At 39.9% G+C, this 26,678-nt stretch overlaps 1 protein-coding gene across 1 annotated transcript in view; it reads left to right on the top strand.

Annotated features, from left to right (window-relative positions):
• The window catches only part of Ptprr (protein tyrosine phosphatase receptor type R), a 322,756-nt gene that overhangs the window by 215,665 nt on the left and 80,413 nt on the right, over positions 1-26,678 (top strand). Inside the window, exon 6 of the mRNA XM_008830048.1 lies at positions 303-571. Within this exon, the coding sequence (XP_008828270.1) occupies positions 303-571 (269 nt within the window). The remainder of the gene's footprint in view (positions 1-302; positions 572-26,678) is intronic.

Genomic DNA, 26,678 nt, shown 5'->3' with positions numbered 1-26,678 from the left:
TATATATATATGCATATACGCCTCTCCAACCTCCCTCTCCCTCCCCCCGGCTTTGGTAACTCAGCCTGCTGGAATATTGACTGATTTTGTTGACTTGACCTTGTATGGTCTTGTTCATATACTAAATATATCCTTTAAGGAAGAAAATCTCAATGCCCAAAATCAAGAAATCATATTAGAAGACTATGCTTATTTATCACTGATGTTTATTTTGATGTCTTCTGGGATTGGGTAGAGAGTATATTCTGCTTGTTGTCCAGTATATAAAAATCTAACAGGAGGCCTTATATCTCTTTTTGTAGATTATTCAGAGGTTAAAAAAAAGGTTTCAGCTTTCCCTAAGACAAGATAAAGAGAAAAACCAGGAGATCCACCTATCACCCATCATATTACAGCCAGCCCAGTCTGAAGCGAAGACCATCCACAGCATGGTCCAGCCTGAGCAGGCGCCAAAGGTGCTGAGTGTTGTTGTGGACCCTCAAGGTCAATGCACTCCTGAGATCAGAACTGCCAGTTCCACTACTGTCTACCCTTCTCCTTTCAAAATGAAGCCCATAGGACTACAGGAGAGGTAAGAGCATTTTCCAAGTGGCCACCTACATACTGCTTTTTCAAAAGAGTATGTGTCATTTTTTAAAAAGAAGAACTGGAAATAACTGACCACTGCATAGAATCATTCGCCACCAAAAGGACACCAGCAGAAAGTAGTGTTTCTTGTCTTTCTAAAGAGTCTAGTTTGCTGGGAGCAAGCTTTTAGGTATAACTGATTCTGTGAGGCTTGTGTAGGCCCAAGCAATGTCCATCTTCAACTATGGGGTGGTTCCTACCACCATTTATTAAGCATTTATCAAGGGCCACTAACCAAACACAGAGTTATCTTATTTAACTTTCATCAAACATGGTATAAAGAGATTGAAAATAAACTCAAGTATTTCCTGCAAACACCCACGTTATTTGAAGTCATAGAAGTCTGTTCCACAATTAATTTGTCTAAAGTTTCGCCTCTGCCTCCTTTAACCACAACAATCATTAACTCTTGAGATCTATGACACTTCTGTTAACTTACCTGCCTTTGGGATGTACTTAGCTATATGATGCACTTCCATTTAAAGCAAGTCCAATTGAAGAAAATGAATATACAAAGTACATAAATGATAGGCTAAGTGTTTTCTTCCTTCAACTATTAAATAAAATCTTTCCATAGTATTTCTTCAATAATTTTTGATGGTCCTGAGAACTGAACATAAACACATGCTAGACAAGTGCTCTATCACAGAGAAATATTTCTATCCCACAATGAAATTTTTTTTTAAATATTTATATTCTATCCAACATTGCACACCAGGAGAGTATAAGAACTAAGAGGACCTAACAGTGTGCTCTCTGCTTATTTCCCTGCCTCTGTTTTCTGTCATGGGTCATTTTGTTCCCTTTGGGGTTTACTTTGCATATTTTGGCCTTATTTCTAATGATGTATTACCATAGCCTATGAAAACAGTCACAGTTCTCATACACAACCTTCAGAAATGTATGGTTTGGAGCTTTAAGAAGTTTTGTTTTTTTTTTTAAAAAAAAAAAGGCATTCAAAATTCTTTGAACTTAAGCCAAGTGTGATGGCTTTGTAATCTCAGCATTCAGGAGGCTGAGACAGGAGGATTACCATGCATTTGAGGCCACCCTAGGCTAATGGTGAGTCCAGGTCAGTATAAACTACAATATAAGACTGTGTTTCAAAATGAGAAGAAAACCCAAAATTCTTTGACTTTATTGTCAATGAATAATATGACAAGAGTGATTTGTTGTGGTGAGCTATAAAAGCCCTTAATTAGCAAGCAGATGACGCCACACCAGACGGAAAACAGCACAATCAAACCATTCCTCCCACCTCCTCTCCCAAAATGCCTGTTGGCTTCCTGACAGATCCGAGTGGTCCCCATGAGACATTCTCTAACTTGGATGCTGCTAAATGACTCTCTCAGAGTTGATCTGGAAAGGAAGACCAGAAAGACCTTTCTTCCTGAGTCTAACGTAGTCAGAAGACCTGGGTTCCAGATGCACAGAATCAGTTACTCATCTGCTCTTCACTTTCTTCTAGACTACGAAAGGGTAAAATGGGATTGTAGCTTCCTTCCCATCTCAAGCATTTATAGTTGTTCAAAGGGAAGCCCCAAGGCAGAGATCTGAGCACCAGTGGTAAACCAAGGGCAGAGTAACAGGAAAGATCTGCCTAGATGAAGGCTGTAAGAGGAAAGCACTCTAAAGAAGATTTAAAGATCATAGTAAACGGAGTAAAAGTCAGGCTGATTTTAATTATTACCATGCACCACTAATTCTAAGCAAGATTGCTGTAACACTGTCCAGGGGAATAGCCGTTCCAAAGCATCCTGCCCTTGTAGACCACCTGCTGAACATGTTTGAATTTCAAGGGGCATAAGGTTAAATATCCATGTATTCATTTCATTGAAGAGAACGTTTGAGAAGGAGGGACACATGGATGATATCTTCTCTGTGATCCTCATCAAAACTCTAGAAGAACGAGGGCCTAATCAGTGTGAAATTGTTTCCATGTCCCCTGATCTATGCTTGTCCCTGCATCCCTACTCCCATTTCCTTCCCGCCTCAGAGCAAGTGACATCTGTTCTCACTACAGATCTCCAAGTCTCTCCCAACCTAATAACTTACTTCAGTCTTTTCTTCTCTTTTCATCTCTCTTTGCTAATGCTATCCCTTTGCCCTAGAAATAAGCTCTCTTGTGTGTCAAAGAAGCTCCCTGAAGTCATTACTCCCATGCTTTCTTCTCTTCCTACTTGATATCCTAAAAGAGCAGAATGTGTGCTGCCTTGTGGGTTTTCAACCTTCCACCCTCTATCTCTCATGTTCTATGAAGTTGATGCTCCGTGGTCTAACTACCCAATCCAAAGTACAGGCTTCACCTCTCTTGCCTTCTAGTGCTAACTGCTACTCCTGGCTTCACATTTCTTCTCTGGTCTGCTAGGCTGGATTTTTCTGGCTCTGAAGCAGCTTCTTTTCTCTCCCACAGAGAAGCTTTCTCCAGAGTTCCCTTCTGTGTCTGCTTCTAGGTTTCTAATGCTATCGAACCTCAACTGCTTCCCACACTGTCTTTTATGTTGGTGATTCAGCTGAAATAGACCTCTATAATGGGGTCCTGACCCATGTTCCAGCTCTGAGCTAAATACTTACACTGTGATCCTGCTTAAACACAGATTGAGGTATTCAGGAACAAAACTGAAAACCATCATCAAATCATTTCTCTTCTTCTATTCAGAATCTCAGAAACCTAGAAATATCTTCAGTTTTTCTCCCCCATCCCCAGTGTAAACAAGCACAAAGACCTGGCACCTCTTTCCTAGTAGTCCAATACCAAAACTACTAAAAATTAAGTCTCTCCCACTTCTCTTAACTAATCTGACACTAATCATTCTGCCTTGAGTTCTGTCCTCTCCTAATACATCCCTGGACATCTCAAGCAATAGTCTTCTACATTTGAATGTTACTCTTTTAAAATTCCTCAATGTTTCCACATTTATTTCTGGAAGAAATTGATAATGCCGCTGTTTGGAATATGAGACCCTCTCTGACCTAACTCTTGTCAACCTCTGCCCATCTTTATTTCCTGGTAAACACCCACACACATCCATCCTGCTACTGAGATCATTTTCAGGCACCATGCCACAGTATAAAAGCCCATGAGACAGTACTTACCTAGGCCCTGTCCTTTTCCTATTCCTATTTGCCATTAAGAAGTATCACCATGGGGCTGGAGAGATGGCTCAGCAGTGAAGAACACTGACTGTTCTTGCAGAAGACCTGGGTTCGATTCCCAGCACCCAAATGGCAGCTAACAACTGTCTGTAACTCCACTTCCAGGGGATCACACAGCCTCTTCTGTGCTCCGCGCACATTGCATGATGTGGGTGCACTAACCTACATGCAGGCAATACATGCATACACATAAAATAAAAATAATAAAATATTTTTTAAAAAGTATCACCATTATAGTAAGAATAAATATAAGTTTACAAATCAAAGAAATAAGAAATATAGCTTTATTTTTCTGTTACTCACAGTAAACCTTCGTTCTAGGCCCCATCCCACCTAAATGGCAGAAGGTTAATCTCAGCCCCTTTCTAATTGATTCACTACCAGTCCCTGTTGCTCTGGAATCTCATCTAAAATTTTTTATTTTGTGTATGAGTGTATTGCCTGCATGTGTGTAAGTGTGCCTGTGTCGTGCAATGCCTGCAGAGATCAGAAAGGGGTGTTGGAGCCCCTGGAACTGGAGTTAGGGCAGTTGTTAGCTGTCATGTGGGTGCTGGGAGTCAAACCCAGGTCCTCTACAAGAGCAACCAGAGCTCTTAACCACTGAGCCATCTCTCTAGTCCCTCTCATCTAAATTTGGAAGGGACGTTTTCAACATAAGATGTCAGAGTCCGTCTAGCTTGATATTATCCATCCAAAATGTAATTTGCTAAAATGCCCATTATGTCATTTATCAAGAATTTCACTCATGACAGTTGCTACCACTTGTTCCAAGATATTTCTGTTCATGCAAGCCCTCCATTTCTAGCAATGACTTCCATTTACTCTTTCCCCTCTCTTGACTTTGTCCAACCCATTCTGAGATACCCTAAAATAATTTCACTGCTGACTGCTATACCCCAAATGGAGACAGGAAACTCTGCACTAAGACTCCATCCCTGGAACACCTTCCGACCACTATTTCTCACTTTTTCTTGTAATTCTACCAATTATTGAAGTCCTCCTGCTGAAGGTTTCCCATTTCACCAAGGCTCAGCCTAGCTCCTCTAAAACCTCCCCCTACCCTGAGTCCATGGACTCTTCCCTTGACCTTCTGAGTAGAAAACCTTGTTCTTACTTATTCCATATTCTACTTTATCTGGCATCTACATATCCAGATCGGTCCTTAAATTAAGGGCCTGACCTTTAGAACTCAAAGCCCAAGACAGGGCCCATATTTTTTACCTGCTGGTTTCATATTCATTCCTATAAGCAATAAAACCAGTCTGACAGCTTGAAAACAAGGATGGTCCAAAGGTGAGGGGCAGGACTAGAATTAGGGGGAGGGAAATTCACCCATCACTTCCTCTTGGAAGCTGCTCCAGGACCACTCAGAGTTTATAGGACTCTTTGGGTGTACTGTCATTTAGTTTACTGACCAATAGACTCTGGACTTCATAAAATATTTAATGGTTGCTTTATCTCTTACATGTTGAACATAATCTCTGGAGAACAGGAGCTCCTGGAAATAAATGGATGGATGAATGAATTTCATGAGTAATTCTCAGGTCAACTCCCGGTAGCTACAGGAAACACTTTGCTTATCCTATTACCTCTTCCTTCCTCTTCTAGCTTCACTCCCATTTTCCTACCATAATTCCCTGCCAACATGGCATACTGAATTATTTTAGAAGTGATAAAAATGTGAAGGGTGTACAGTATACTATACAGTCAGAAAAGTTTTCTGACATTTTTAATCCTTAAAACTGTATGTTTATGTATCGCAATGGTGCCTTTTAAAATGCCTCATGTTTTACCCTCCATCACTTGACCCTGGGGTAAAGTGATAATCTTCTATTTGTTGCATAAAAGCCTGGATATGAAGCTATGAGATCAAAAAGCCTGCATTATTGATCAGTTGTCCTAAAAGCCTCTTAGATCATGCTACATGAATCTCTCATCTCTGGTGTGTATGTGTGGAGAGGGGTTTATGACCTTGACATTATCATTAATAAAATATAAGTAAAAGAGAATACAGAGACTAAGGATACCTGCTTAAGAAAATATAAAAATACATTTGGGGGGCTGGAGAGATGACTCAGCAGTTAAGAGCACTGGCTGCTCTTGCAGAGGACCCAAGTTCAGTTCCCAGCACCTGCATGGCAACTAACAACCATCTGTAATTCCAGTTCCAGAGGACCCAACACCCTCTTTTGTCCTCTGTGGGCATTGCATGACACAAGTGCACTTACATACATGCAGACAGTACACTCATACATACAAAATAAAAATAATAAATAATACATTTTTTAAAATACATTTTGAAAATTATGATGATTAAGCAGTCTTATAAGGATTATAATAGTGCTTTTTTCCTATCTATTTCCAATTAGTCACAAAATCTTATTAATTCTTACTTCTCCAATTCTGTATTATCGATCTAATCATCACCCTGAGCCTGGCTTGCATTAATTCATGGTTTAATTATGGGCCTTCTGATTATAAAAATGTACTAGGATTGATACGGTATACATCACATGCCTTATTTCACTTCACCCCATCTGTCTATATCTAATTATCTCCTTCTTTCGGTTCATGTTGTATGCTCACCCTATCTTCCTATAGCAATATTTTCATTATCTTATTCTGCTGTACAAAAATCCCTGCTGGCTCCCTACACCTACAAGAAAAGACCCAGGTATCCTCACTGGGCCTGAAAGGTCCTGCACTATCTGACGCTCATTATTCTCTCCAAATCTGTTTGCCACTAGGCCCTCAAATAAAGCCTATCCATTCCTATCCTATCCATTCTACTCCCACACCCTGTGTTCTGTCAACATCTGAGTCTTTGTTTATTGATCTCCCTTCCTCTCCCCATCATCTTCAGTCTCCACGGCCCAACTTAAAACTTGCTTTCTGCCATGGACTGTGTAACATATCCATTGCCAACAGAGATTTATAACACCTGTGAATCCATCTCTGTATCACTGTTTAGTAGTGATTTTTACTTAAAGAATCGTCTGTGAAAAGACTGAATCTTGTTCTGAAGTAACAAATCTCGTCCCTTAAGCATACTGTAAGAATCTTGAAGACACACCCTGTATCTCTAAGTACTCCATGTCGACAATGGCTCCTGTAATCCCAGTACATAGTAAACACTTAGAAAGAATTATGGAGTTAATTAATTTTCCTTTGCATCTGGGGATCTTGAATGATTCTAAAGAACTTTCCATAAGAACAAATAGCTTAATGATAAACTACAGAGCTGAGTCTCTGACATTTATGAAACAAGTAACTCAGCAGATTAAGTCCTCCGTGGTATAGTTTTCCCCATCCACAAAACAATATCTATTCCGTCTTACTTCAAAGGTTATTATAAAATTAACAATCCATATGAAATGGCATGGTGACTTTGAGAAGGAAAAGGAAGTCTAATGATAGTTTTATTTTTATCCTTTAGTCCCATTTCACAAGTCAGTATGTTCTGGTTGCTTATATTTTTGAACTAGCAGTATGACACCATAAATATTTGTTAACTCTCAATTGAATTTCAGTTTTTCTCAATATGTATATATTATATATAAAAATTTTTAATTTATATACATATAAATACATATTTAAAAGTTGGCCATTAAATATCTAATTAACTTGTGGTGGTTTGAAAACTGAATTCACTTCTTACAGTGAGTCTGAGATTTAAGCGATTCAGATGCTTCATAACTTCTGAGTGTAACTTGGGACTGTTTGTTCACCTGCAAAGAGAGCAGCATGAGCCTTACTAATGAGACAGCTGAGCGAAACAGCAAATGTCACATGGTAGTACAGCAAGAGGTCATAGTTGGTTTTCACAGTCCCTCCTTTCTTGTCCCATCCCTGTCCTCCCCAAAACTTTCCCTTGCCCCTTTCAAGGAAATCATATGCAAACTGAGTTTCAAGGCCCAGAAAACAAGGAACCATCTGCAGACTTCAAAAGGTGCCTTTTCTTAGTGGGAGGACAAGGGTCTATGAAAATTCCCGCAGAGTTCTCTTTTAGACTACCAGATGACTGAAGACTGGTTTTATAGACAGGAAATCAAGAGGCAAATTGGTATATTCATATTATTTCTTCCTTTTTCTCTCTTGGTTTTCTATTAGAAGTAAAAACTGAGCAAAGACCATTAGAGAATTGTAGAAAAGAGGCGTTCTCCGTGACTTACTCTTGCTGTGATCAGTTAGCAGGCCAGAAAAAGTACATTAACAGACGCTTTCTTCTTTCATAACTAAAGCCTCCGTAGACACCAAAGCTAGCTCCCACCCATGAATAGACACTCTCTAGCTTTTCCTAAGCTGTACTATTTGATGTCCTTAAATGGTGTGCAAATGATATGCTATCTTAAGTTCCTATATGTGTTAGAATTTCAACCTGGTTGAACCTGGAAGATTTCTGTCAGAGCTAGAATTCTGTCTATAATGACAGAAGCAATTAAAAGATGGTGGACCTTACCAATAACATGTGTTCTTCGCCCAAACTCAACACCTTTTTTACCATAATTCCTTCCTGGGAAGCCAGTATGCCCTAACTTCTGTCCCCTCCCAAACTGCCTCCTGCCCCCGCCCAGTGGAGATGGATACATTTTGATGCTCAAACATTTTAACTTTGAATTTTTTCAATCCTTTCTCCCTTTAGGAGATATGAAAAAGGATGAATAAAATTTATGAGTGAAAGAGTATCAGGGCATAAATTATATAAAAACACTCTAGGGGGCTAGAGAGATGGCTCAGTGGTTAAGAACTCTTGTTGTTTTTGCAGAAGACCCGGGTTCAAATCCCAGCACCCACATGGCAGCTAACAACTGTCCATAACTCTAGTTCCAGGGGATCCAACAGCCTCTTCTGACCTCCAAGGGCATTGCACAACACATGGGCACTTACCTACATGCAAGCAATACACACATACACATAAAATAAAAATAATAAATAATTTTTTAAAAACATTCTAGAAATTAAAGCCTATATTCCCTAAATAAGCTTATTGATGAAAATGGAATCAACTCCTGCACTTTCTATCAAATGAATCTGAGATCTCAAATCTTCTCTGAAGTTGTAGATGAGGTTTCTTAAAAGCATAATCTATACATAGGAAGAACTGGTCTTCCTAAAACAAAAGATTCTAGATAGACTGACTAGACCTCAGTGGATAGACTTGCACTGGGGAAGTTCTAGGGATACTGGCTTGACACAGTGGGCCTTAACGCGGATTACAGAGTATATAGGTTCCAGTGGGGGAGGGGGGACTGTGGGAGTGTGCCAGTGGGGACAGGGGTATAAAGATGATTAAGACTGTTGGAGATATTCTGTATGAAATACACAAACATTCAATAAAAACAGATCTTAAAAAGAGTATAATCTGATTCAAGGATTCTTGCACATGTGCTTTGTAGGCTACTCTCATGAGAAGACTACTAGGAAAGTAAGGGAGCAGAATGGGGAAGAAACAAGCAGAGAGGGGGTTTCCAGTGGCACTTACACTACCCTGATCGCACAAGGAGTTCTGACTCATCCACAGCAGCTCATAGTCAGTAGTCCCACCATTAAGGAAATGAGCTGAGCATTTGTTCCCCGATGCCAGTCAACCATCAACTTCAGGCCACCTGAGGGCATGACTTCCTAAGCTCCTATCAACTGAGAGTGATTCTTCAAAGAAGTGGAAGACTTTAACATCCAGTGTCTCTGAAGTGATGGAGAAGAGACCAGCAATCTGGCAAAAGTGACTTGAATGGGGCACCAGCGACATCACTGGGTTTGCCAAAGGTCACCCCTCTAGTTACAGTGCAGCTAGGTTTATACACCAGGTTTCTTTGATCTTTCCAGACCATTACACATGTTCTGCATCGTCTCCTTCAAATAAACACCGTTTGTTTTATAAGCACTTATGCACCAGTGAACACAATCTATCAACTTGACTCATTTGCTCCACCTGACAATGTAAGAAATTCTAGCACAACACAGGAAAAAAAACATTTAGAGGCCAATCCTCATATAACTCCAAATAACACCAATAAGAACAAATAACTCAGTAAGACTTTCTGCCTCTTTATATGCATTATCTCCTTCCATCCGCCCAAGAGAGGAAACTAATGCTTAGAGCCTTTAAGTTATCACTGACGTCATTTATAGAAATTTCCTGGGATGTGAGGGTAGCAACTAGAGTTAGAACCTAAGCAATTTGGCTCTGGACAAACACTGTACCACCACTCTTTGGAGGAAGAGGAGGGACATGACCCTATCTTGCATGGAAAATAAACTAAAAATTGATTTAAACACATTTCATGTTGTGACAATATTATTTTGCTTAGCAGTTTTCCCACTAAATTTTCAGAATATTTTCCAAATTTTAAATTAAAAAATGTACTCTATGAGACAGATTCAATGCACTCAAGGTAGATCACTGCTTCCCAATGCTCCAGCTGTCTTCCTGTATACATCTTTCTCATTCTGGAGTCCAAATGCCCATCTTACCCAAAGGACCAGATGGTGGGGAGCACAGGTACAGTAAAGAAGCTGAAGTGAGAGGCGAGGCAGGCCACTGATGCAGAAAATTGTGCTAAAAGGAGGTTAGGGTCCTGGAGTATCTCTACATGGTCAACTGTCTGGATAATCACTTGCCCTGTTTCATTATGTACATTGTAAACAGTAGAGTGAAAAAAACAACAGAGAAGGTGTGTGTTCATTCCCCTCCACTCAGCAGCTATCATGGCTGTTGGAACAGGACAGACAATGGCCACTAGCATATGTACCTGCCCTAGGTCAACCACTGTTAATGTGCTAGCTCTTACCATCTTCCCAGTACCACTTGAGGTAGAGCAAGGTCATGCCTTGTCCTTTCTTCCAAGTGAGCTGAGACCTAGAGAGGTGATAACATGTTCAGCATCACAAAGACTTAAAGATGAGATTTGGGATTCAAACCTAGAGATTCTGACAACAAAGTCTATACTTAGCCACTCAATCTCACATACTCCTGGGTGACGCAGATGATATTTTAACTCTGGATAACTTTTTATATCATATACTTATAAAATTCTTTTATGGTGATACTTAGCAATGGGGCAAATATTGGAAACACTTACAAGCTCTCGTTAATGGTGAACACCAAGCTGTTTTCCTCTTTATTTGTAAGATAGACATAATTGCACTTTTATGTAGGTGAGCTGAGGTTCTGAAAGTTTAGAAAATAACTTTTAGGAGTTCTGTATTCCTTAAAGATTTTTTAACAGAACTGGAGAGATGGCTCGCCAGTTAAGAGCACAGGCTGCTCTTGCAGAGGACCCAGGTTCAATTCCCAGCACCCACATGGCAGCTAACAAGGCTAACAACCATCCATAACTCCAGTTCCAGGGGATCTGACACCTTCTTCTGGCTTCCATGGGCAATGCACAGCACAGGTGCACTTACATACATGCAGGTAATGCATTCATACACATAAAATAAAAATAATAAGTAAAAGATTTTTTAAAAACTATGAGGACTAAGAAAATAGAGGCCAAAATTTGAAATTTTGCCTCATGGCAAGTCATGAAACAAAAGAAATGACAGCAGATACTACCCCAGGAGAACAGAACAGGAGTCAAGAATCCAGATATACACAGGATGGTAGAGGTAGAAGTAAGTTGTGGTGGAGAAGCTAAAGATCAAACCCAGGGCCTCACATATGCTCGGCAAGTCCTCTACCAATAAGCTATACCCATCCCAAACATACATTTTTAAAGAATTAAAGACATGGAGTTTTGCCTAAGACGTGGCCATTTTCTAGAGAACACAGGCCTAGCCCCTCCTGAGACACAGCCTGAAGTGCCTGGGCCTGCCTCTGTGGCTGATGAGCGAGAGTGTGGACCTGGATCTCTAAGAGGCATCACTCCTGAAACTGTTCCTTTCCTTGTCCTGCCTTCCCTTCTCCAATTGTGACACCCTGAAAGAATGCTAGGGTAAGCCCTACTAAGTGCTGTCCCTGCTTGTATTTGCCACCAGTCCACCCAGCACACGGGCTGCCTCATTCTGAGATTCAAGCAGAAAGGGCTTCTCAGCATCCACCCCCACCCCCACCCACCCCATCATCTGGTCATTCATGTCCATCAGTCTGCTGCCTGATCCTGGGTGCTGGCCCACAGCTTTACAAGGTGTGCTCCATTTCCACACACAAACCATGGGGTGGGGGCAAATATAATCACCCTAGGAGCTCTTCTGGCTATGACTATTTTTAGGGAGAATTATGAATGCTTCCTGAATGCTACATAAGGTTGGCATTTCTTTTTTGAAAAGATATGCATGTGCATACCCATGGAGGCTAGAGACAACAGATCCCCAGAGCTGAAATTACAGGCAATGTGATCCTCCAGATATCAGGTACTAGGAACCCATCTCAGGTCCTCAGGAAGAGCAGTACTCGCTCCTAACTGCTGAGCCATTTCTCCAGACCAAGGCTGGCTTTCTGTACAGTCCTTGTTTTCCTGAAATGGTTGGTGCATACCAACAAATGGTTTTGAGACTCTCATTCACTGATTTCTTAACACATGATCAAATTAGAGATCAAATTAGTGATCACAAATGATCACTTTAGAGAGTGCTTTGTAAAATGAGATTCCTGTCTTTGTTGGGAGACCATGCTCCAGATCTTGCTGTACAGGTTGACAGAATTAGGTGAAACAGCCTGTTCTGTAAGAAGCATTTTAATCAGGGCAGACACGTGCAATTCCCATTGTAAGCTTGGCTCCCTATTTTGAGAGAGGCCAGCTCTGAATCCTAGATACTGTGTCAGGTTTTCCCTTGCAGGTTTTTGCCCTAAGTGTCATTTGAAATGTATCATAAAGCTATGGCTCAGGGTCCCATCCATGTGCGTTTTACAGACTGTTCGAACATTGTTTTTCTCTGAAGGGGAACACCACCCCGCTCTCATCAGATTTCTCCAGGGTTTTGGTACATGACCTCTATGTAACAGAACACTGAAAAATGACTGATCATCAAAGGCAGGTAACTTGAGCAAAATTAAATTAGTTTTCAACTGCTGCTTGTTTTTCCCTGTAACTATATTACAAACATTAAAGTGCTGTTCCCATTTAACAATGCCTCATCATCGGGTGAAACTTGAACGTGGACAGGAGCCTGTGTTCTCAGATCCATTTATGTGGTTGGCCTCAGTGAAGTGAATTTGGCCGGAAGACAGAGAAATAGTGCCCTCTAGTGGAAAGCTGCGTATTGATGCAGTTGTTGGCTAATCTTGCTTAGGAAAAAGAAAGCTGAATTTTACTTTTGGTAAAATAAAGAAATACAGAAATGCAGAAATAAAATAGGCAGCTACTTTATTGCCTTCTCAAAATGATAGGGCATAATCTCTTTTAGAAAATGTCTTGAGAAAAAAAATCTCAGCGTAGCAACAAGACCTGTAACTTGAAAAATGACAAACTGCTGTGAACACTTACAGGTACCGCGTGCTCTCCACAATTCTTGGCATCCCATAGGGCTCCCTTCCCCTACAGTGCAGAAGCAACTACAAAGACAATTAAATTATCACTGTGTAATAGTGTATTACACTGTATAAGTGTGTTTATTTAGGAGTCATTTTTTCTAAATCGGGTTTAAATGCCAGCCTCTTTTAATTCTTCCCACCTCATCCTGCCCGTCTTCTGTCTCATGTCCCTCCTTTATCCCTCTAATTACACTGTCCTCATGTATTAACGTCTATATCACATAGTGCATGCTCCATAAATATATGTTAAATTTCAGTATGACAAGGGAATAAGACCTTAAATATCAGATTAATTGCATGGAGAAAAATACTTAAATATACACATAAACAAACCATCCCTATCTTCCCCTTGGCTCATGAACAGAAGACCCACTGACCACAGGTTATACGGTTTCATTAGCCACTCTGAGTTGAGCGTATCAGAGATGATCCCTAACATGTCCTCCCTGTATGTCCTCAATGATGTGTGTCATGGCTGTAGGGGAGCTGAAGAAACCTTCATTTCCCCTGCTCTGAATAAGGTTTCCTGAGTGATTACATAGTAAGGGCCCATTATGCATCACCTGGATAACACAGTTAGCTTTATTCACCCATTTTAACTCTGAAATGCAGTCTTAGAAAGATCACGGATCAAGGAAAATTCTCATTTGCCACCTCATGTCTGGGTGCCTAAATTCTCCAGGCACTTTTTGTAACCAGTGAATAAATTCTATGCTTCTGTGCTCCTGTGTAAGTCTTGGAAATTAAAAACACTCTATCCTGGGTCTGCTTTTATTTAAGCACAAATGTATATCAAGACAGTTAGACAAGGAAAATCACATGGTTGGATGATTCCTTACTTGTTTAAAAAAAAAAAAAAGCTGGGAGTGGTGGTGCACGCCTTTAATCCTATTACTTGGGAGACAGAGGCAGGCGGATCTCTGTGAGCTCAAAACCAGCCTGGTCTACATAGTGACTCCAGGACAGCTGGGGCTACAGAGACCCTGTCTCAAAAAGACCAAAAAAAAAAAAAAACAAAACTCTAGACAGAGGGGTCTCAGATCAGGAGATTGCAGGGATCCTTATGTTGAATTTTCCTTTGCATTTTAATATTTTAGTTATTTTTTTATTTCATGTGTATGCATGTATTGCCTGCATGTAGGTAAGTGCACCCGTGTCATGCAATGCCTGCAGAGGACAGAAGAGGCTGTCGAATCCCCTGGAACTGGAGTTACGAATGGTTGTTAGTTGCCTTGTGGGTGCTGGGATTCGAACTTGGGTCTTCTGCAAGAACAGTCAGTGTTCTTAACCACTGAGCCATCTCTCCAGCCCCTCCCTTTGCATTTTAAATTCTAACCATTGAGGTAAAGGAAGATCATAAGTCCAAGGCCAGCCTGTATTAATTACATAGTAATTCCAGGCCAGTCAGGGCTAAATAGCAAGAGTGTCTTAAAAAAAGTTACCGTGACAGGGTTAGTAGGAGCATAGTGTGTCAGCTCCAAGGCTCTCTCTGGGTCCCTTCTACAAAGACAAGAAGGGGAGCCCACATTGTTCTGGATTCTGGAGTTCTGTGTATCAGAAAGTTTGGAACTGAGACATCAAATCATCACCTCTCACCAGCACTTTGAGATCCTCAAAGCCTAGTGGGACTTGGCGGGGTCCCAAAGGGTGATGTGTCTCCATGTCTCAGTTAACTAAGAAAATCTTCACCCAGCTTTCTAAGCAGAGCTTTATCATTTTGACCTGGTGATAGTGGCTTTTTCTGCCATTACTGCTCCATGTAAGAGTCTAAATAAACTATCCTTTTATACCAGCCCTTAGAGTACATTTGCTTAACTCTAAATGTATGCTATTACCTGCTCTATTGTCAGAAATGTATTCAGGGCATGTTAATAGACATAGTTCCTAGTCTTACCAAAAATTATATAATTCTGTGCTAAGCCATTCATAGTACAGTTAATTTGCCTCCAGGTAAACGAGTAAGAATTAAAGAGTGCATTTAAGCTAGAAGGCATTGAATATATAGTAGGGAGGGGCAGAACTGAAGTATTTTTTGGTCTGGGCAGATTCAGTTTAGGAGTTTAATTAATAGATATCTTGGAAGTATATGGACAGAGATAGTATCAGAGCAATTACTCCCTTGTTATGAAAGTGAAACCTTTGAGAGCAGTGAAGGAATGAGAGATATCCTTGGTAAATATTATCCAGAGCTTCTAATTCCTAATTTACATGTGTTATTCTGTATGTGACCTTTAGAGGGCGCGCTGAAACTACAGTGCTCCTTAGAGCAGCAGTGCATGCATGTGTGTGTGTGTGTGTGTGTGTGTGTGTGTGTGTCCCAAGCTTTGTTTTACACCATCTCTAGAGTGATACTAGTGAAAAGTGAGGAGTGCTGTTTCAAGAAATCCTTCACATGGTGTCGCTAGCAGTCTCTCTGGAATTATTAGTTTTTCTTTGTGTGGTGTCACTCAGTTTTATGACCTCAAGGCAGCAGTGCATGCATAAAACGGCATAGCATTATGATGTGAAGAACTTCAAAGTATTAACAATGAGTGCAACCATTAAGACATGGCTTAAGTGTGATTTTTCGACTCTTCATTTATTTTTCAAAAGTCATTAAATACTAAACTATAAACTTATTTGGGGTAAAGGGGCAGAGGCCAGTTATATCCATTCTTTGTTTCATGCCCACGAGCTTTCTTTGCCTACCTTCTGTGACCTGGAACACATTGGACTTTACTCAATACATTGTCCCTTCCCCATTCTCCCTCACTGCTGCTATTGCTTGGTATGATGGGTGTCATGGTAGTGTGGAAGTTGATGGTCATATTTTAGAACTCAGAGCATTCATATAATCAATTCCAATATATTCAAAGTAGAGGCAGGAGGTTGAAGAGTTCAAGGCCAGTCTAGACCTACATAGTGAGTTACAGGCAAGTCTGTAACTGATGACACCATGCTTGAAAACAAAAGACAAAACTCAGGGTTTCTTGAAAATGCAGCATTAGAAAGTTGAAAAACCTAAAGAATAGTGATCCGAGCCTTATTTAATCTGTAATGCCTTTGGGGAACTTTGTGACATTTCTACCTGTTTTAGACAAAATTTGTAGGCCTCAATAGAATTTATAGAAGAAAATGTTCAATATTAAAGGTTTGACCCAAGAGTTTAGCCTCAATAGGTCTGGGGTAGTGTTTAGGAGAAAGTGGTAACAGATCTGACTTATCTAATCTATGTAGACCTCTGTTTTCAGTCTGCCTTCCATGTTCAGGGGTTCCACATCTTTAAATTCAACTAACTTCAGATAAATATATTTGGAAGAAAAAAATTGATTGCATCTATACCAAACAAGCACAGAAATTTCCCCCATCTTCATTCCCTAAACATTACAGTATAGCAATTTTCATGGCATCAACATTGTATTAGGTGTTATCAAGAGATGACTTAAAGTACACAGAAGGAGATGTCTGTAGGTTATATGCAAGTGTATCACCATTTCACATAAACACTTGAGCATCTGATGATTTGGGCACCCACTTTGGTCCTGTAACCAATCCCTTGTAGAGACTGAGGGATGGTTTTATATATACATACACATAAATATACACATTTAAATATATACATCAAAACATTTAAATGCAAGCATGTTTAAATGCCTGTGTATATATAAATGTATTTAAAATACTATATATTTCTCTACTTTCTATGTTTCAATGATTCCTTTTGGGAACTGTGGTCTCCTGGTCCAAGTCTCAGGGAGGTTCCCACAAGCACTTGGCAACATTGCCCTGGTGTCAAGGTAGTGGTCACAACCTTACCAACAAGCACAGCTCTGGAACTCAAGTGATTCAGATGTTGCCAATCTGGTAACTTTTGAAAAGATTTTACAAAACCAATTTCACTTTTGACCCCATAAAACCTCAATAGTTTTTATCTGCTCTATTGCAATGGGTTCTATCTTATAGCTGGATTTATTACTAAAATCATTGGACTCTGAGGATGTTGACATTGTTTACAGGCAAGAAACTGAGACAAAGATATTAACTGTCTTGTTTACAAAGACCCTGAGAATCCTATGTGAACAAACTGTCAGTGGGGGTTAGTCAACAATCAGCTCATAGAGTTCTGGATTATTCTACATCTTGCTCTAAATCAGTGCTTTTCAACTGTTTCCTAGGGCCATAGTGGGTAGTGAGCTCCCAAGGCTTAAGTCCTTCTCCATTACTGTAAGCTCAGCTCTGAGTACACTGATTCTGTTTATAGCCTTACCTGAAAGATTTTCTTTTGTTTCTTAACTGACTTCTCAAAAAGACTTTCAAATAGAGCTTGGACGTCCCCAGTGGAACCCTTTCCTCAGCTAGGACACTCCAGATGAACTTTTTCAGCAGGAATTTGAGAACCATTTGGGACAGTTGAGGATGTAAAAACTCACCCAAGTTGGGTGTTGGTACTTTTTTTTTCCATCACTAGTCAGCCCCTGGTCAATAATTCAGCAGTCTGACATTTTCTACATTCTGAAGTATTTGGCAACAAAGTATAAGAACTTAGTACACTGAAAAAAAAAAGCTTAGATTTCCTGACTAAAATATTGCTGCTTTTCCTAGATTAGGACGATAATTTTATTCCATTGTGCTTTATTTATTCTTAGTAGAACTTGTAGGGGTTGTTTTCAGGATAATGTCAGGGTAATTGTTCAGAATTGAGCTATGTCCCAACCCAAGAGCATTCTCTTGGGAATGATTTCGCTAAAATATACAAAAGATCTCTCCCCTTATCAAAACTATTTCTTCTTAAACATAAAGATAAGCAAGGAAAGGTTTGACATAAGATAAAAATAACAAAACAAGCCAGTGACTATCTTATGTCTTTTTAGTGCATAGTTAGATGGCAAATAAATCCTGTCCTCTGGCCTGTCTCTCTCTGTTTACTTTATAATGGGATGGCACAGAGTGTAAGTTGTCCTCCTTACACTGGGAGGGTGCATTCTGAACTCTTCCTTTCACAGAAAGGTCATCTTGGCCACAAGACAGTGTAAAATGTTGTAAACAGGAGCCGTCAGTGTTTGCCAGGCATTATTCACTTCTAAAAATTTTAAATCAACTATGCAAGTAATTTGTTCTTATTGCAGAAAATTTGAAAGTACATTTAAGCAAAACCAAAATACAGTCAGGCAGAGATGCTCATGTGTATAGCCCAGGTACTCAGGAGGCTGAGGCAGGAGGACCTCATGATCCCAAGAACTCAAAACCAGACCTTGTCTCAAATTTTCAAAAAGAAATTATTTCATAACCTTTCTCACCGCGGAGATCACCACCATTAACGTTTGTACATACCTTTCCAGACTTCTGCATTCATAGCCTTACACCACACCTGTGGTTGTTGCCCGTAGCTGCAAGGGCTGTATTGGCAGTGGGACCATCAGTGGGACTTCAGGCAGCAGTAGGCACAGTGTAACTGCCACTGCTAAGTGAGCAGCAGCAGTAGGAAGAGAATCATAACCACAGCAGCCAAGCTGCAGGAGACTCAAGGTGTCTTGGCAATAGGAAGAATAATCATAATGATAATCAGAAACCAATTGGTGGGAGATACCAGAACCCATCCCCCATGGATACAGAAGAACAATTGTAACTATACAAGCTGTATCCTCACTTTGCATGTGAGAAAACTGATATCCAAAATTGCAGTCTTAAGTAGAACTCTGGGCAGTCACACTCTACAATCTGCTCTTAACTACTACACTATTTATTACCAATAGCAGAAGTGGCATGCCTTCTAAACTGCAGGATGAAGAACACTTTGTCATCTACACATACTTACAGTGTGAATAAAGTGTAGAGTGATTCTGAAATTGGAAGACTAGAAGGTAGTAAGTCACTTCCAAGAAAGCATCTCACAATTAAAATGGTCAGATTTTTTTTGTTTTGTTTTGTTTTGGTTTGGTTTTTATCTTTTTGAAACAGGGTCTCCCCATAGCCCCAGCTGGCCTGAACCCACAGAGATCTACCTGCCTCTGCCTCCTAAGAACTGGGATTAAATGGTCAATTTTTACTACTTTCAAACTATCAAAGAAACTTTATTTTGCAAACATTTTTGCTTTCCTATTTTATTATTTTTCAACAGTTTTTAGATATCTCTTTGTAAATTGTCTAATTTTAGGGAGGCCCCTTGGTGTGAATTTTTTAAAAATAAAGTACAAATTATCTAGCTCTCTCAAGTATTATAATTCTGCTTATAGATGTGACTCTACATATTTAAGTGTGTAATACATAATTATAATTGAATGAATGAATGAAGCAATAAGGTATACAATTTCAGAATCCAATCCACCCTGAAAGCAAACTATTGGATTGGGTCAGAACATGATGCTTTAATGAGTACCTTCTTGATTGCATGCGATCTGCTCATTTGTAGAATCTAGATTTAAGGGACCAACAAGAGCAGGGAGGAGGGACAAGGAAAGATAATGAGGGATGTACAGGTAGAAAATGTCATAATGAAATACATGATTTTGTTCAAAAAATAATTAAAATATGCATCTTTCAGAAGCCGCAGAAGAGTTTTCTTTTAATTAAAACAAACAAAAAGTAAATATTGATGCTTTTTCTATTTTGCCTCCTTTAACCATGCCTTCTCCAAAGTTTACTTTGCAACTTGTAGTTGTGATGTTTACTCAGTGTGCAACCTGGGGTTTCCTTGTAGAGAGGATCCATGCTGCTTCTAGAGTACAGAACAAATGCAAAAAAGAAATCACTCCAGTACCTTAGTAAAGTTTTATTTTTTGAAAGCCAAGAAAATCTTGAGTTCAGCAAAATGAATAACCCTGGCATAAATCTACATTTGTGTCCTTTTTAGAGATTTCAGATTTCTCAAATAAGAAGAAAAAAGTAGAAGAAATTGATCTACTCTATATACAACATGACTTTTAAAAATTTCCCTCAAAAGTTATCTCGGGGCTTTTCTGTTTAGGGTTTTAAGCTGAAGTTTCGGTGATATGAGCTGATTTAATTTCCACGTCTCTTATCTGTAGTTTATTCTTGTTACTGCAGTTGCTACTGGTTTTTAACTTGTACACAGGAAGCCAGTGCCAATCAATTTTGTTCCCAAGGTGACAGGAAACCTCAGTTGGTCAGATGTTGATTGTGCTCGCTGTTCATGCCCCACCCGTCATATTTTCTTCCTTTTTGGCTGAACTTAAGACAAATTAATCAGTGGTCGACATCTGGCAGACAGTTTTGGTGTCTTCCCAGTGATGTGTTGACTTGTAGAGTTAAAGAGTGAAAAATCAGTACTTAAAATTTGCAGGCATTGAATCTAAACGTTGCCAAGGCCATCTTCTCAGGCCTTGCACAGAAGGAAGGCTCATCTTTGGGCTTTTTAACTGAAACAGTGAATTTTCTTGAGCAATGAAACATCTGTTGAATAAATATTTAGCCTTCTTTATGATAGTGAGTGGCTTACCTCACCCTATTGTGAATTCCAAATATGAAATGTGAAACAGAGGCCAGAGGAAGGCTTGGCCAATGCCAAGCTTTTTAACAGATTTCTGATGTTTATGATTATTTAGCCATCTGCATATTTTCTTCATGTCAATCTGGCTCCACATAAACATACCTCTTATCACTGAATACTCTGAGGAAAAATGTTGATCTCCAAAACATAACAAAATAACTCATAATTTAAAATTATTTGTAAAATCAAGTGAGCTGACCTTCCCACACTAAACCCAAACATCTTTGGAGCCTCCTCCTTGAAACATGGAAGTTATTACTCTGTAAAATGTAAAACTGCAAACTACCAATAGCCTTGTGAGGTGAATTAGTTTTAAAGACAATTATACTAAAAGGCATGCCTAATTGTATTAAGTCTAGTGGCGATAGAGATCATGAGACATGTACAAAAAATGTCTCCGAAGATGAAGGAAGGTGAGATTAAGATAAACCTAAAAAGGGCAGGTATGTTGGACCGGATAGGCTTTTCCTGTTCCTAAAATGTCATGTGCTTTTACACAGGAAAAGCATTCTTATCCACCCGAGTCCGAGTCGAGTGTCAGTCCTAGGTACAAGATCGCAACATACCCTGTGCTGTGGCAACAAGAGTGAGGGAATGTGGGTAGGAAAGGAAATGTCCTCTTTGGATCCATTAGCAGGGCAAAGTTTCCACAGATTGTAGAAGTTTCTGTCATTTATTCAGTCATGCCTCCTTTATTTGGAGAACAAACTTTGCTACTTTGCTCTTCTTAGTACTTTCTACACCAAAATTTGGACGCATTTAACTCTGGAGTTGCCGGAATCAGTAGCATGTTCCCGTCTGAAGTTTGCTGCCTTGCAGACCTGACAGTCCAACAATCATCCAAAGACCCTCCCACAGATCCTGAATGTATTAATGGGGAAGACTCTGAGTCATTGTGTATATTTATCCACTATGTTGGCACATAGTCCGTAGACAAGCTAAGACTATAAGATAAGTATTAAAGCTGCTGGGAAAAGTTTGCAATGCTTTAATATTTGCAGAACCATCACCCCCGTTTTACCAATAGTCAAATAGAACAGTACTTTTAAGCAACAAGTACTTTTAAACAACTGTGGCAACCTGTGATCATCTAAGAAAACTGGCAGTGGCCCCAGTAGTACGCTACTGAAAACCTAAAATGCAATCAAAAGCCCTTTCAACTGCTCCCTACCCCACACTCGTATTAGTCCCCCTTTTGATTTGCATGAGCATCTATCTGAGCAGGAACAGTCTGCCGTGCCTGCTCTTTTTGCACCTGCTTTCCCAGCACTACGAAGGGTAGCATGCCCAAGAGTGATGGCTTAGCAGGTTATGATTTACAATAGCAGTGCCCCTCATGAGATGCTATGCCTGGTAATTTTATACCATACCGTACAATGTCAATCAACTGACTCAGACCCAAACTAGTGTTCCATTAGTGTCTTTTGTGTCATTTCTAATGTTAATCTGAGAATATCAGTAGCTTTGACAGAAGATTACTATGTATTAGTAAAAGATTTTGTGCAGTAGTCAAGCAATAGAGGTAACAATACATAAAGTGTGTGCAGCAGAATTCTTTCAGGAACATATGGCTAATGTGTTTTTCTGAATAATGTAGTTTGTGTGACATACACATTAAAAAAAAAAAAAACCTAATCTTCTCGGTGTGCTTAGAAAGCATTGCTGTTGGGCATCATCCCTATCGAGGATGCTGCCCCATGATTTCTCAAAACCGAGCTTTGATCTAGATCTAGATGGAACAAGTTGTTAGGGGTCGATAAGGGAACAAGGAAGTGCAACCATTAACTGAGCATATTCAAATGTAGAATACCTCCAGGCTTGGTTAGTACCAATGAGGAAAACGACCCAGTAAAACAAAAGAATAATAATAGCTCGGTGTGGAGAGGAAGAAGCCTGGATGTGCCCGAGTCTGTGCCTGACATTTGTGGAGCAGATACTCTTTGGTAGTTCAGGATGCTTTATGAATATGGGATGCATCTCTTCCTCATATCCACTATAGCACGTAGATTTTATCATCTGACTTTCACAACGGGGAAACTGAGACACAAGGATCTGAGTCCATGTCCACAGTCTTGGACGGTGTCACGTGGAGAGGTGACATGTAACCAGGTCTGCGAGCCACCGAAGTTCGTGCTCTTTCCTATTTATTATCTCCCTTGATGCCCAAAGCACCCCGTAATCCTTCTTTCCCTTTCTCCATAGTCCCAATGGGTGAGTTCTGTAATCAGGCCTCTTTGAATGACGAAACAAAAGCAATCTAGAATAAACAACGCTGCGTTCAGCCACAGCCCATGAGAGCGGCCTGTGCTGCCTTCTACCTCCAGGTGGCGCCTGTGCGTCGCGTGGACAGGAGACCTGTGGGGAAGCCGCAGCTTTGGCTTTTGTGCAAAGGACAGGAAAGCAGTTGTTTCTCTGTCCTCAAAAATCCTAATTGAGACATTTGTTGCCATTTTAAGATTCAAAGATAAATTAAATAAACAAGGATCAAGGGCACTGTAAGGATCCTAAGGCTGACAAGGGGCCGCTAAAGTATCCATGCCGCAAGTCCCTCACTGTCATCCCTTAGGGGCCCTCGGTTGGTTCCGACCTAATTCACTGAACAGGGCTTTCCAGCTGGGGCGCGCAGCCCCTTCAGAACATTCTCAGTTCGCATCCCTGGTCAAGCAATCCAAAGCTGCCTATGCTTTTGCGCTTTGCAGTCTTAAAAAGGAAAGGATTTCTGCCCTCTTTCCTCCTCTCTTAACAGAATACTAAGTGAGAGAATTTTGTAGGTTCCATTAGGACTCACACTGAAAAGGAATTTCTTGATAAAGCGCAATTGTACTGTAGAAATGATCTCCAGGAAAAGAAGCGGCGATCCGCCGAGGACTGTGCATTCGTGAACCCTGGGTTCCCGTAAAGCTGTGTGCCTTATCGAGGGCAGGCCAGGGGTGAATTGGCAGAACATTAGAAAGCGTGATTAGGAGGGGGAAGGCTGTTTGGGCCTCCCGTCAGCTGTTTTCCTCCACAGGATACTGGGTGATTCCTGTCCTAACCAGATACTGATTTCTTAAAGCTTAGCCCAAGAGGTCTTGTCAAAAATGATTTCCGTAGTGTATTTTGACTTGCTGAGGTCTGAAGAACTTTTGGAATTTGTTAGGTGTGGACTTGAACTCCAGGAACTGGCCTGTGGTAGTTCTTAATGAGCTCGAGTTCTTTGAACAGATTGTCCTAAGTACCTCATTTTCATCGGGTTTACACTTTTCTGAATGTCCTCATCTGACACAGAGAATTATCCTTAGAAATATGTGTGCATTCAATATTCAGATGCATGAAAGAAAATAAAGGTCAGAAGTCATATCTCCAAATACATTTCTGTGGTATTTCAAACATATGCAAACTGGTATAAATGTTTCCATCTACAAATATATTTTCCCAAATTGTATTACATTCTTATGTTTCCTAAGCACTTCACCTCATTTGCAATACACAAAAACTCTTTTAAGTATTTAGATTGTCCAAGAGCATTGTAAAAATGAATACATCTTCATATGAAACAAAGGATTAATATATCACCCAGCTTTTCAAAAATTTTACCAAATAATCAGCCTATAATAAGAAGACACAAAACATTGCATGTTTTCTATATAAAACAGTGGACCATTGTGCTGGATATCTTTAGTTGTCAACTTGACACACCTGACTAGAGGGAGCTTCAGTTGGGGACTTGCCTCCATTGAGTTAGCCTGTGGCTTGATTGTTGATGTGGAGGGCCCAGCCCACTGTGGGAGGTGCCACCCCTGGGCAGGTTGTCCTGTGTTGTATAAGAAAGTCAGCTGAGCATGGGCCAAGGGAGCAAGCCAGTAAGCAGCATTCCTCCATGACCTGTGCTTCACATTTGCCTCCAGGTTCCTGCCATGAGTTCCTAGGTTGAACTCCCTCAGTGGTGACCTGGGAGATGTAAGCCAAATAAACCCTTTCCTCTCCAAGTTGGTATTGGCCAGAGTGTTTTGTCACAGTAATTGAAAAGAAACTAGAACCATCAAGAATGGTGGGGTTTTTTTTAGTCTTTAGTTATATGTGTGTGAATCTATGTGCACATGGGTGTAGGTGCTGTGTATGCCAGTGAGATCCCCTGGAGCTTGAGTAACAGGCAGTTGTGAAGGGTCTGATGTAGATGATTGGACCTAAACTTGCGTCCTCTGCTAAGAGCAATATGAACTCTTAACCACTGAGCCATCTTGCCAGGCCCAAGGATGTTTTAACTCTTTCCAAAAAATATCACTTTCATCACTAAGGTTTTGAACAACTTTGTTATTTCCAGCTGTCAAGAAGCAATTCTGCCCCTATTCAATGCCAGTGGGATATGACCAAGACAGCCATTGTGGCAATTGGTATGGTGGTTCCTCAAAAAATTTAAACTAGAACTGCCATAGAAAGTCACTCCTGGGCATATGCCCAAAGGACTCCATATCCTATCACAGAGATGCTTGCACATCCATGTTTATTGCTTCACATTAGCTAAAAAATGGGAGCCACCTAGAAGCCCATCAGCAGATGAATGGATAATGAAAATATGACACATTTACTCAATGGAATTTTACTCAACTATAAAGAAAAATAAAAATTTTCAGGAAAGTGAATGGATCTGGGAAGTATATATGTATGTATATAAATAGGAGTAAAGCCTAAAAACTCAAGACTAGGAGAAGGTAAAAAGAGATACTGAGGAGTGGGGAGCATGAAGGGTAAAAGGTCACGTGATGTGAATATAGAAGAGACTTGGGGGAGGATAAGAGAGAACACAGGATGAGTTAGATGGGGAGAAGAATCAACCATAACAAGTTATGCTTGAAAACACCATAACCACACATAATATATTGTATGCTAGTGAAAATAAATAAACACAAAAAAAGCAATTCCAAACTCTGAATACAGTAGTTAATAATTGAAAGCCTTTCAAATACTAAGGTTATATAGAAGTTTTTAAGAAATTTTTCTTCATCTTAGCATAGATTTATTTTCACACCAGAAATCAGTAAGCATTATTAGATAAAATCACTGGCTAGTTGCCAAGATTTACATTATAATTGTTTACTATGTAGTAATAACAAATACTACTTTTTTATTCTTTAGAAATCAGTGAAAAATATTATGAGAAACAAGAAACAATTCAGACCTAGTCAGGCTAGAAAAATCTGTGTGTTCAATTCTCATTTTTCCTCCCACACCTATACATCTTTCATAGAAGGAACACACAGATATATAGAGGGGTTTGAAGCAGGTCAACCATCTTCCACCTTGTTAGGCTTCCAGGGACACGTAGGGGACACGTCATAATGGCTTTTTCCTGTATCCTGTGGTAACTTTTCTGGATGCCCTGAATCTCCTGTGTTCAGTTTTTTTTATTCATTATGTTAGTGGCAGTTAGAGATGCTTTTCAAAATCTGACTGGGAATCCTGTGTTTTTAGTTTCTAAATCTTGTGAGTCTGTACTTGTCAGCCCTGGTTAACTCATCTCTACATCCTCTTGCACCTACACTTACCTTCAGAAATGACCATTTTCAAAGCAAAGTGTCACTGGTATATTTAGAGCTCCTTGACATGCTCCAATGACAGTGTCACCTGTCATTCTAACCTAATAGTCTCCCTTTATTTTAAAGGTGGTAAATATTTTTTAAAATACTTTCTTTGTTCATTAGCACATTATTCACAGAGATACATCCTAGAGAGATCATAAAAATGTCAATTTTGAATATCTCAGAGATGAAGTATTGTCTGGATAAATATTAGGAGTTTTATGTTTAAAAAAAATACTCTAGTGAAAAGAAATAGTGAACTATTTCATAGAACAATACCTGAGGGAGAAGAGCATCTTAGAAACAAGGAATGTTCTTATATCTCTCCCTTAAAGGCCCATTTTTATATATTTTGTGTAGTCTTCTGCCTTAGAAA

This window comes from Nannospalax galili, unplaced genomic scaffold (genome assembly GCF_000622305.1).
Source record: "Nannospalax galili isolate Female #2095 unplaced genomic scaffold, S.galili_v1.0 scaffold74, whole genome shotgun sequence".
Lineage (NCBI taxonomy): Eukaryota > Metazoa > Chordata > Mammalia > Rodentia > Spalacidae > Nannospalax > Nannospalax galili.
This window is presented reverse-complemented; position numbering and strand designations above follow the sequence as displayed.